The 13083-nt window shown below is 36.0% G+C and overlaps 1 protein-coding gene across 3 annotated transcripts in view; it reads right to left on the bottom strand.

Annotated features, from left to right (window-relative positions):
- Positions 1 to 13083, bottom strand: part of mapkbp1 (mitogen-activated protein kinase binding protein 1) — a 42767-nt gene that overhangs the window by 28290 nt on the left and 1394 nt on the right. For all 3 annotated transcript variants that reach the window (XM_043262975.1, XM_043262976.1, XM_043262977.1), the window contains exon 2: positions 10200 to 10291. In XM_043262975.1, coding sequence (XP_043118910.1) covers positions 10200 to 10291 — 92 coding nt within the window. The remainder of the gene's footprint in view (positions 1 to 10199; positions 10292 to 13083) is intronic.

Raw genomic sequence — 13083 nt, 5'->3', positions numbered from 1 at the left:
GTTCTCAGCCCCCAACGCACAACCCTCAACCAACCGCGCCGAACGGACTAAACAGGATATCACACTTTCATATTCTGCCTTGATTTGAAGTGGCTTTCCAAAAATTCTTACTAACCGAAATTCGAAAATGCATTGTGTTTTTCCATTTCATCACTGTTTCTTTCGAAAAACAAAACTGGAAAAAAAGTGCTGACAGTTTTAAATGCCACTCTGGAAGCCCTTTCTTGTCTGAGTGGGGGAATATAAGACTGAAACAATTAATGTGCAAAGTCTACCAGGCCATGTACAGATAATCAAACAACTGCATCTTCAGAGTAAAGGTCTCTTCCTCTGGCTATTCCCTGCCACTCCAGCTACACAGCATGACTTCACCATCCAGCACACACACACACACACACACAGACACAGACACACACACACTGGACTACTGCAACACACACAGACAGACACACACACACTCTCTTTATCTCCTCACATTGGCTACGATTGCAGCTCGCATTTCTTCTGGTGTCAGAAGCAGAGGTGAGCGAGACAAAGCCACACAAATGCTCGGTCTCCCCCGACCACAGGAAGAGCCCTGTATGGAATCTGTCAAGTCAAAGCCTCCCTGTCGTCCACTTCTGTGCTTTACGAGCGTGTCTGAGAGAAGAGGGACAGAAAAGATGACCTCATGCTTCAATAGCACATTACTCATGTCTCCATAAACCACTGATGCCAAAGACAGAGAAGCCATGGGAGGAGCGGACCTTCATTGTTGGCGAGTAATACCATTAACGGATCTCCTGAACTATATATAAGCCGAGCTGCTGATGGGATTGACAGGCCTCAGATCAATGACTATGCAAGCCTGTTGTACGAGCGTCTACGGCTCATCCCATTACAAAGATAAGCTGATATGAATCAGTGCACAGTCAGCAAATATGCCTGACCTTTTTGCACATGTGACCGCCCACCATTCGCTCGCAGAACAACACTCAGACCTTTCAGTGACCTCAAAATAGACAACTTCCCCCAAAACTATCTGAGTGGCTTTTTCTATCAAATTTCTGCACAGGTTCCATCAGTCTGGTGGGAAACAAAATTGCATTTATAAAGTACCAGGTTACCCCAAAGAGCACATCAGAGCTTTTTCTATCAAATTTCTGCACAGGTTCCATCAGTCTGGTGGGAAACAAAATTGCATTTATAAAGTACCAGGTTACCCCAAAGAGCACATCAGAGAAAGAGCTATCGTAGTTGAAATTGGCTTCAACATTGAATAGATCATTAGATAGATAGATAATAGATTGAATTAAATATTTTGTTTAAAGGCAGTAAATGGGGATTTTGCTAACTTTAGCTAATACTTAAGGCATTAAAAGTTAACGTACAGCATTTAAAAAATTTTTTAATGATCTATTTTAACGTCGTTTTGTCAAAAGCCAATAGATTACTTTGATTTAAAATTATATTAGTAAATGTGGAAATTAGGCATATAGATAATAATCGGACAGGTTATAGAACTGAAACTAAAATGAAAACTAAATTGAATTAAAACTTAAAATAGATTAAAAACTAATTAAATCATGAATCTAAAAATGTATTTAAACATTTCTAATTTTAAGTTAGACGTTCAAATTAAATTTTCATTGATATTAACTATAGGCATGCATATTAAAAATAAAATCAAAATCAAAAAAATTAAAAAATAGTTATTTAATTAAATAAAAACCTATTATAGCGTTTCAGTTATACTAAAAAGACTGGTTGAAGTTAACATTACTTCGACCACATTATTATTCATTGTTAGTTCACGTTAACTAATGTTAACAAACAAAACCTCAATGTAAAGTGTTACCCAATAAGCAAAAGTATATAGACTATATTTATGAATTAACATTCATTTAGCTTATTACACTGTAAAAATGTATCTCATGTTAATGTGCAATCAGCATATCTTTGAACAGTATTCTGCTTTGTTTGATTTTCTTCATGTAATCTTTGGGCTGATGGAAATTGAGAACTTTTCACAAGTTACTGGTTGTGTATTGATAATCAATTATTGTGTTATATTAGGGTCAGTTTCATATTTAGCGGTCATAGCTTAAAATGTGACATAAATAAGCCGACAGCTCCACTTCTTTGCATACTCTCTTCAACAGGATGAGCTGGATGTTGTTTTTCCACAACACTTGTCTTGTAAAACAAGTCGAGCCAGCAAATGAACCCTAACAGGAGAACATCGAATTTAATCAGCTAACACGCCAAGTCACTGAACTGTGCCTAATAAAGTCTTGAGATGCGATTCGGCTTTCAAAAATAAACCATAAAAACACCCACAGCGCAGTCCGTTTCACAGAAATCAGAAGGAAAACTCTAAAAATAATGCAGTGCTTATGTTATGAGATGATAAACATCATTGTTTGAGCGGTTATATAAACGGCCTTTTGTTAAACGCTGCTGTTTTAGTACTAATTTATATAATATTAATAATATAGCATTTAGTAATATTTTGATTTAGCTTTTATTTTTAGATTTTCAGAATTAATTTTACTTTTGCTTAAAAAGTTTTAGTAACGTTGTGGTTTTGTCATTTTTATTAGTTTCTGTTTGCTAAATTATATTTAGCTTTATTTTCTTCAGTTTTAGTCACTTTTGCTAGTCTTCCTGAAGATATAAGAAAAGATATAAGCTGTAATTCAATTACCAAAACTATTGTAAACAATACCGATGAGCAATTTAAATTTGTACCTTAACCTGAAAACAATGTCGATCATTTAATTCAATGTGCGCCTAGATTACCTTCCCACACCACCAGAATCAACAAAAACTTCAGCTGAAGCACGTTTTGTTACTCAATATTTTCTGTTGTAATAAAAGATACGTGTTCCCTCTGGCATTTCAACACAGACTCTCCTCCAGAGCTTGTTTTCTCAGCTACGGGAAGATCACTGTGTAGGGCCGAACAGAGATAACAGCACCGTTCCTCTCCGGGTGAAATGAGGGCAAGAAAGCTCAAACGCTCACAGATCTACTCGAGTACGACTAAAGGTTGACCGCTCGGAGCCAACGAGAAGATTCGGGTTACTCGCAACGCGAACGCTTTCCCACGGAGCTGTTTACAGTCGATTCTTCGCTATACGGTTTCAGCCCAGAGCTGAAGATTTCCAGTTTTCAACAGAATTCAATGCGGGTTTGCCTGACATCATACGAACGTCACTGTACCATTTCAAACACGAGAAGAGCTCTGCGGTGAGGAAGTTGATCCGAGCCGTAAGATTCTGTTATCGAGTAATGCCCGTTGTTTTTGCGTGTGAAAGTATTGGCTTTTGCTCTGAAGCTCAGCAGGCCCCACATGTGCCGTCGTGTGCTTCTTGCAGCCCGCAAAAAGCTGATCCAGCTCATTATCTCACCTAGCAGGGAATCGAATAAGCCAAGTAGAGTGTAGCAGTACACAAATCGACTACATGCTCCGACGGTTTTAGGCCATGACAACCTCTGTAATACAGTTCTCCACATCATAAGCCATAACCATAGGCTACTGTTCTAAACAGATACAGTGGCGTAACATTTATAATAGCAGCTTTTTAAATGTAAAACGCAAACTATACTCAAAGCTTGCCGTCAGTTTGGCATAAAAAAAAAATAAAAAATCTAGTTTTTACAAATGTTTCTCAATATTTTTAGCCAAAAGCAATAATTAAGACTAATAAAAAGGCATAATTAAGATTAAAATTGATTCTTGCAAACATGCGACGTTTCACATCTTGGATACAGATTTTCATTTTTGGGTGAACTATTCCGTTAAAATGTTTTTAATAATTAAAAATATTCTTAACTTTGACCATAGATACGACTAGGCGCCCTTCTCTTCATTGCAAATTATATGATCCATCCATTTTGTTGTCTACCAGACTAAAATAGTATGAAACGAGTTACAGTACATTAAGTTTTATACTTAAAACTACTCCTAATCCTACGTAAGAGCAACACCAATTAGTAAGCATTGCTAACTAGCATCCCAGTTAAAAGTAGACTGCTACCACTGATTAGACGGATGCAACAGGTTCTGAACCGACTAAATATTTGTGTCAGCATTGCTACAAACAGCATCAAGTGTAACACGAAACAGCGAGAGACTGTCCACTCGTTTCAGAAAGGCCTTAAAACGAGCTCGAAGCTGTTGTTTGGCAGAAGCTAAAGATAACCAGATCTCAAACAGCTTGTGTTATGGTCTCTCAGGTTTCACAACTGTTCTGGGTGTAGACCGTCTCCGTGTGTGTGTGTGTGTACAAGGGTTCAAGACGAGGCAGATCAAATGTTGTGGCCAGTAAATAAGGACAGTTGTAGCCTTGCTCCATCTGGTGAGTGGGATAAAACACAGACAGGTGGCGAGGGGCACACACACACACACACACACACACACACACACACACACACACACACACACACAGCTACATCGCTCCCCATCACAATCAAAGACTTCCAGGAGTATTGCTTTCCAAGACCGAGCCCTCCCGTAAGTCTGGCTATTAGCAGGACCTCCCCATTGATCCAGGCCTGTTCGCTGCTCTGCTCCAGGCAGATGGTGACCAGGATGTCCTAATCCTGCGCGTCTGGGCCCGGCCGTCAGCACGCGTTCAGATGGCAGAGGATTATGCACCGTAGGGATGACCTGCTACTATGCTCTTCTGAGACAACCTTCCCGCTTATCTGTCCTGCGCATAGTGCACAGTCAAAAACACTGTAGTTTTTAAAAATTAAAACGTCATTTGAAAGAAGTGTCTTATGATCGTCAAAGCTGCATTTAATTGATCAAAGATAGTATAATTAGTATAATTGAAATATTACTATCATTGGTGTTGAGTTACTGATTCTTATTGGTGCTTGATTATTAATGATAGTTTTGTCCTTATCAATTTAAAAAAAATAGTTTAATGAACAAAAAATGTGAAAATAATTTATGTTTTAACAGTACTATTTATTTGTTTGTTATTTATTATGCATAATAATTTTGTACATATCTTAAGTGTCACGTTTGATAAACCTTGCTAAAGACCAAAAATAAATAAAAAATTATATATATATATATATATATATATATATATATATATATATATATATATATATATATATATATATATATATATATATATATATATATATTTATTATTTATTTATTAATATATATTTTTTACCACTTATCCCAAACTTCTGCGTGGTAGTGTATCACAGTTTTCACCATTGTTAATAATAAGAAAAATAAATTTTAGAATGATTTTTAAAAGGGTCATGTGACACTGAAGTAATGGTATGGAAAAGTCACACACACACACACACACACACACACATACACATACCATACACCTCAAATATTACTTTACATAATTCTCAACTTGTGAAAAAACACAGTAAAAAACAAAGTGACCATTATCATTAGTGACCATTAGTATGCAGTACATCACTAACCGTGTATGTTAGTAAAGGCATTTCACCAACCCTGCAAAAAGCATTCTCCTTCCGCAGTGACCTTCAAGCGAGTTAAATTGATGGTTAGAGGGAATTCATGGACTCTGCGTATGTGCGCGTTTTTGCATGCGATGCCTGTGTGTATAAATATATGATCTTATATAATACAACGTTCATTTGAATTCAGCTAAACACGTTCACAAGTAGCCAAGACAACGATCATTTTCAACTAATGCCCGCAAAGCCGTTTTCCAAGTACATGACAGCAATCAAAACAAAAATGATACTTTTAATCTATCCTAACATGTTCTCCGGCATGACTGTTTCCTGCTTGTTTTGTATTCCCGCGGGTGTCTTTAGATTGCGGCTCTCCTCTCAGAGCGTGTGTGTGAGTGTGAGATGTCATTAGGGAGTGTGTGGAGCCGGAGAGCCTCGCGAGCACTGAACACTGCAATGCAGCAGAGAGAACGACCACACACACACACACACACACACACACACACACACACACACACACACACACACACACACACACACACACACACACACACACACACACACACACACACACACACACACACACACACACACACACACACACACACACACACACACACACACACGCTAAATCAACCTCTGTTCCTACAACCTTCCATTCTTTTTTCGCTCTCCCCATGTCACCCTTTCCTTCCTCGCTCACATCCGTCATCCTCTTCTCTCTCGTTTCTCGTCGTCACATTGGCCCGTTCAGCTCTACTGACCCACTTTACCGCAGCACACAAGGGCGCGAGGGACTCTGACACACATTTTCATGCATCTTTGATTAACACAGAGGGCCGTTTATTCATTAAGCTCATATCTATTCGACAGTGACCGCTGCTTTACACCAGAACTCATTCATCATTCAAATGCTCGAATACAGTTCCTGCGTGCACAAATGGGTGAATAAGCCAAGGGCGCTTTATTATTATAAACGACTTTGCAGATTTGCAATAAATTGATCCGTTTACTTCACTACGCCAGTTTCATTAATAAATGTGATTGTAACTCATGCAAGTCTTTTTTTTTTTTTGCTCGAGCCAGCAAATGCACGGAGATTTCAATGCATGCTAAAACACAACAGGTGGAAACACGGCTTCCTCTGGATCTGCAAGAAAAATGGTAAGAAATCAAAAGGACGTGTGTCACTTAGCTTTCATTGTCTGCATCTGGTTTATCCAGTTTTTCCAGGCTTTGTGGAAGACTGTCCAAAACCACGCATAAACCATTCACTCTTCAGGATAGCAGAGACAGTATTCTATACAACAGTGCCTAATATGGAGTTTAAAAGTATTTCTCTTCAAGACAAAGAGTAAAAACATTGTAAAATGTTGCGAGAATCAGTACAGGGTGTTTGAAAAGGCACACAAAATGGTTCCCTCAGTGCCATGTTTAGTAAAATAAAAAAATAATAAAAGATACACTTCACTTTCTGAATACACTTTTCTGCTCTCACTGAGAACAATATATAATATATAAAGTTAATTAAGATTTGACAATGTTATTAAAGTACTAATTAAGATCATTAAAAAAAAAAAAAAAAAAATGCTCTGCTCACCAAGTGTGCATTTACTTGATCAAAAATGCAGTAAACAGTAAAGATGCAGTATACTAAAAAATTATTATATTTTAATCTATTTTAAAAAGTAATTTATGCATGCGATGGCATAGCTAAATTATTTATATTGACCAACTGAAATATATTAGTTCTGTCAAAAGATTAAGTTAAATTAATTGCATGCAAAATAAGACTTATTTATCAAATATATTTGTGTGTACTGTGCATGCATGCATATATATATATATATATATATATATATATATATAAAAATAATAAAATATAAGAACAAATGTACGCACAAATACTTTGAAAATATATACTGTACCTGTTATGTATTTATATATACACACATAATAAATATACAAATAACACATACATATATTACAAACAAAAACTTTATTCCTTATTGTCTAATATACATATTCTGTGTTGAAAATTAATTTTCATGACAGGAACGCAGAACAACAAGAAACAATGTGAAACAATTTTAAAATAATATAATAATCATAAAAACTAAAAAGCAATAAAAAACTAATTTATTGTGGTATGGTGGCTTATTTGTCACCAAATGTGTGTAGCTGTAGCGGTTTTGCATGTGTGACACAAATCTTATATCATATTGGCCAGCAAGTTTGCCTCATCTGATGAAATATAAAATCAGCCCATCTGGTGAATACTCGCTACAAAAGCGGAGATAATGCAGATGGAACCAAGGTGTCCTTAAACCAGTCTAGAGCAAACGTACTCATATAGGTACAATTCATGGAAACAGGACAACTCCCCGGAGAAAGCCTCACTTTAATTAATACAATACAGTCCAGATGGAGTTAACAGCTCTTTTAGACCTGAAATAACAGTTTTTATTGCATTCAAATAATATTAATGAAAAGAATTGATTTAACCTCAGATGCTATGAATGCAGTCTTCCATTGATATCAAGATCATAGTCGTAATCGCTTAAGCAACACACTGCTGGGGGGACATCTGCTTTGTGGAGGGCTGTAACTGCAGCAACGCAGACTTGGTTCCTTTTCATTCACAGGATGTGCATTTATTACGCGTACATGAACTACAGCACCATAAAAGTCAACCTCAGATAACCTCACGATCGTTTACAGCATCGGCGAAGGATTGAAAAATGCATTTCACGGCCCTCGTAAAGAACATGTGGGGTCTGTCAGCGGATCTGTGACAGCTGCGTAAGCCTGCGCTAATTTTCCTACCTATAGCAAGCCAAGACATCTGCAGCAAATGCTCGCTTGGCTCAATCAAACTGCTGACTTAGCGTTGGGTGGAGTTTGTTATGGGAGCTGTGTGAGCTTTAAAAATAAAAAAAGAACTTTCCTACACTGCAGTAAATAGATAGATATAGAGTTTGTTAAATATGTAATACTGTCTTAAGGTTATAGCGAGGACATTTTATGTTTTTTAAGCATGCATTTGGATACTAGTGATACAATTTTACTTGCCCCTGTTTTAGTCATCTCTGGAATAAATGAGAGAGACAAAATATAACCTTACTTAATATATATTCCTTCTTTTGAACCCATTAAAACTCCATAAATTAAATTCAAGTAGTAAAGAACAGTCTGTAATATAAAAACAAAAAAATTAAAGATTGTGGTCTTCCAGCTAGCGAATCAATCATTACCAATTCATAAATGTTGGAATTATAGTTATAGACTACTATTTAAAAGTTTGGGATCTGCAAAATGTTTTAATGTTTTTGAAATCTGCTCACAAAGACTGCATTTATTTGACCAACAATGCAGTAATATTGTGAAATATTTTTACAATTTAGAAATAGCGTTTTTTATTGTAATACATTTTAAAATGCAATTAATTTTCAGCATTATTATCCAGTCTTCAGTGTCACCTGATTCTTCAGAAATCACTCTAATATGCCGATTTGCTGCTTAGGAAACATTGTATTTTGTACATTTCAATATTTTTGTGTAAATTGCGACATTTTTCCAGGATTCTTTGATGATGATTTTGAATAAAAAATAAAAAAAAACTCAAAGAACAGCGTTTTTTAAAACTGAAATATTTAGTGACATTATTCATGCTTTTACGGTCACTTCTAAATAATTTACTGCATCCTTGCTAAATGAAAGCATTAAAATCTTAACTTTTGAGTGCTTGTGTATGCAGTACACTGAGATTTAATTTCCAATCCTCTCCTCCTCATTAAGATGACTTGTTATGGCAACAGAGAGTTAGAAATTTAGTTCAGAGAACTCAAGCTTAACTAGTTAATCAGATTAGAAGTACCATGTGATGAGTAGAGGAAGGCTTTTCCCCTTTTATTATTATACACAGATAGCACTGCTACAGTCCCACTTAATACAGCTTTGTAATACTGTAATCTGTATGAAAACTGAGTTTTTCTAATGTCTGAAGAAGAAAGAAATTGAAAAAAATAATAAAAGTGTCTGACATTAGATCTTAAAAAGTACTGCGGATGTGTACAGTGATGGTATAATGGCAGTTTTTATACCACACAACTGTATGATAATCATTATTGATACACAAAGGCATTACTATGGCGCTCCAAAGTAATTTAAGGAAAACTGTTATTGCTATTGTGTAAAAAAGATGGCAAGAGAAAGAAATCAGGCGTGCACTACTGTAAACCACAAGACCAGGTGCACTTTTCCAAAGATAAAATGGACAAATCAATTTTTATTCTTGGCCACTGCCCTAATTCTATCCATTTGGACGGCAAAAAGATCTCAATTAAGAGAGAAACTGAGCCGAACCGCCTATGAAGAACGCTATACTAACTCTCTAACTGCAGCAGAGACAAAAACTCTTTCAGATTCTGCACTTCCTGTTTGTACCACACCTAATTTCCTTCTGAGATCACTCATCTGTTATCAGACTCTTATCGCTCCTCTTTTCCTCTATGTGTTTTTTTTTTACAGTAGGAAATTCCTGCATTGCTTATGCTGAACAAGGATATTTATGCGAGTCACCAAACTTAAAAAAAATAAAAATAATGATCCACCTTGTGTGACTACCTCTGAAATGAGACCTGACTCACCGTCGTAGATCATCCTTCCACTGACTACATTCAACTGGTTATTTATGCATGCGTCATGAAAAATAGCTGAAAACATGTCTTATCGTGTGAAGCGGAGTTACTCACCCGGCTGGGTAGGCAACAAGCCCTGAATGTGGGTCACACGCCAAAGCACGATTCCCAGCGGAAGTGATTCCCAGGACTTTCTCCAACGTCACCTGTACAATGACAAAGAAAAATATAGTTTTTTATGGGTGCTATAAGATTAGCAAAATTACAGTCTTTAAATGTCACAAAGTGAATGTTGTCTGAATACATATTCTCAAATATGAACAAAATGTAAATTTTTTACCCACACACACACACACACACACACTCTTTTTTTTGTGCTGTCGCATTCAAAACAAGTGTACTTACATAATATACGTGTGTAATGTCAATATTATGCATATATAAATACACAGTATATACAGTATATATTGTGAAAAGATTTACATGCATATACTTTCACATTTTATTACATATAAATATTTTTAATATATAAACATAACCTTTTTTAAATATATACGTTTGTTTGTATTTATACATATGCATATTAAATATACACAGAACACGTTTTATTTTGGTTTGAATAATGTACACATACACAAACAAACTAATTTATAGCTAAACTGGCTAAAAAAAAAAAAAAAAAAAAATATATATATATATATATATATATATATATATATATATATATATATATATATATATATATATATATATATATATATATATATATATATATGAAATGAGAACCAAAATTGACAATTAGAAGAAGGCAACTACACTCATTTTGTTGTGAGCAAAAATTACAGCAACTTAAAATACATAAGTGTTCTATTATTATATTAGCAATTACAAAGTCAACAACTGCATGCAAATTATGTGATTGTAAAATAGACTTCTTTTTAGTCCGTATGAGATGAGCAATTCAGTTTACAGCAGCACAGGTGCTGATGTGTAACAAATTCACTTGGATAAAGACCTCTTATAAAAACTGTTTATTACGCAATACTTCGTTTAAATACTTTAAGTGTCCAGAGTACAGAATGACTGTAAAGTGGTGGTGTCATCTTAAATGGAAATTATGAGCTAGAAATTTTCCACGAGGCTTTGTTAGGCAGCAATGAACTGCTCAAACTTAAAAAGGCAACATGTTAAAGCATAAAACAAGCTTAAATATAAAATGCACAAATCTGCAAACAGTAAACAGGCCGGGCATCATAAGTACAGTTCAACTGACTAATTTATAACATCCTTAAAATGCAATTATTTGGTAAAACAAAATACACAAGGTTTTTACTATTGGAATTAAAGATTGCATAATATTTATAAAAATGAACACATAATAATGTCATACAATCATCCGAGCAAAACAATGAGGAATGCACTTGCACCGGGCGTTGTGTGTTTACAGCATGCCACATGAAAGCAACATCTGCCGGTCTTCAACATCTGACGCCTTTATTCTATGCATTAAAACCTCGGCCAGACCACTTCTTCAAAGCAAGCATGGCCATATCTGAGCTGAGGACACTCTCTCACATCAATCACGACCACTTTAAGCAGAGGTCAACAGAGAAATGAAAGGAACAAACACCTGGTTTATGGAAGTGGTCTCCTCTAAACCTGCCATCTTAGATCCTTTCCTCAACGTATGGGTTTATAAGGACCCAAGTTGTCTTTCCATGTTGGTTTTAACCCTCAAAAAAATGCAGTTTAAGAAATCCATAAGCTGAAGTCAGCATTTGGACTTCAAACGCTACATATGTACATTCATTATCCTACCGTAAGCTGAATGTAGACTACAATTTGTGCTGAACATGCCGATATAAAAACACTGTAATTGCGGTTGTTGCTTTGATTTATCATCTTTCCAAAGATGTTCTGACAGACCTCCATATATCCAGTCTATTAGTGTCTCTGAGTGCTGGAACAACGGGAAAAAAAAGAGAGCTAGTTTTTAAATGCATGCTGTTTTCAAGCCATTTCTCGTTCAGCATGTCTAATGGGAATTTCTGAACCAACGTGCACTTTTCCAGAAACTTTCTCGCGATCGTTGCATGTCAGATCCTGGGAGAACAGCAAAGTCCTTGAGCCAGGAGTCAATGAACTGCACAGCACCTGGAGGAATGGCTTTGATTTTCATACAGCGTGTAAACCTTGGAAAATAGAGCCTAAGAGACATACAGTCTTACACAAATCTCACATCCCTTTGTCTGGATCCATACACTAGAGATTCCTCAAACGCTTCGGGCACAGAGAGACAGATCCGCTCTTTTGTACGAAACAAAGGCACCTTGACGGAGTCTTTTGCATAGCCCTTAAATGGTAGCATGTACAAGATATTGTCTCTAGAGCAGCGATCGCCACTGACATTTTTTTGAATTGCATGATTAATGCATACAATTTTAAATCGCGGAAGGTGTCTGCCCTGATTAATTTTCTATTAAATTAGTCTTTTTAATATTATAGCATATGCTAGCATTCAGAAACCGTAAATATTTAAAATGGCTTATAACATTCTGGCCCCACAATACGCCTCGGGTCCCTCCTTCATTCTAAGTCCACTGAACAAAATATACCACCATACAATCGAAAAGCATAAATCTGATCATTGAGAGAAGTAATAGCGGGGAACATTTTACAATTAAACATCTGCTGCTTTTCCCGCACTCTTAGGCCACCCAAGAGCAGAGTTCGTTTTTTTTCTTTGGAACGGATTTGGAAAAAAGTAACGATTAAAAGTAAAAAGCTGCGTGTTTGCAATAAAAAAAAATATCCATCATTTTGGCATTTTTAACCACAAACTAAATTGCTTATACGGTCAAAATATAGTGCTCTCTATCCACAATATCAGAGAAACGTGCACATTTTTGCATGAACGGCTCTTTCAGTGATAAACTGTAATAAAGGAAAAAGTTTAATACGTGAGCTGGGGCATGAGTTGAGCAATAATACCTCAGCC

Source organism: Puntigrus tetrazona, chromosome 17 (genome assembly GCF_018831695.1).
Source record: "Puntigrus tetrazona isolate hp1 chromosome 17, ASM1883169v1, whole genome shotgun sequence".
NCBI lineage: Eukaryota > Metazoa > Chordata > Actinopteri > Cypriniformes > Cyprinidae > Puntigrus > Puntigrus tetrazona.
The sequence above is the reverse complement of the archived record's forward strand: the minus strand, read 5'-3'. Positions and strand labels throughout refer to the sequence as shown.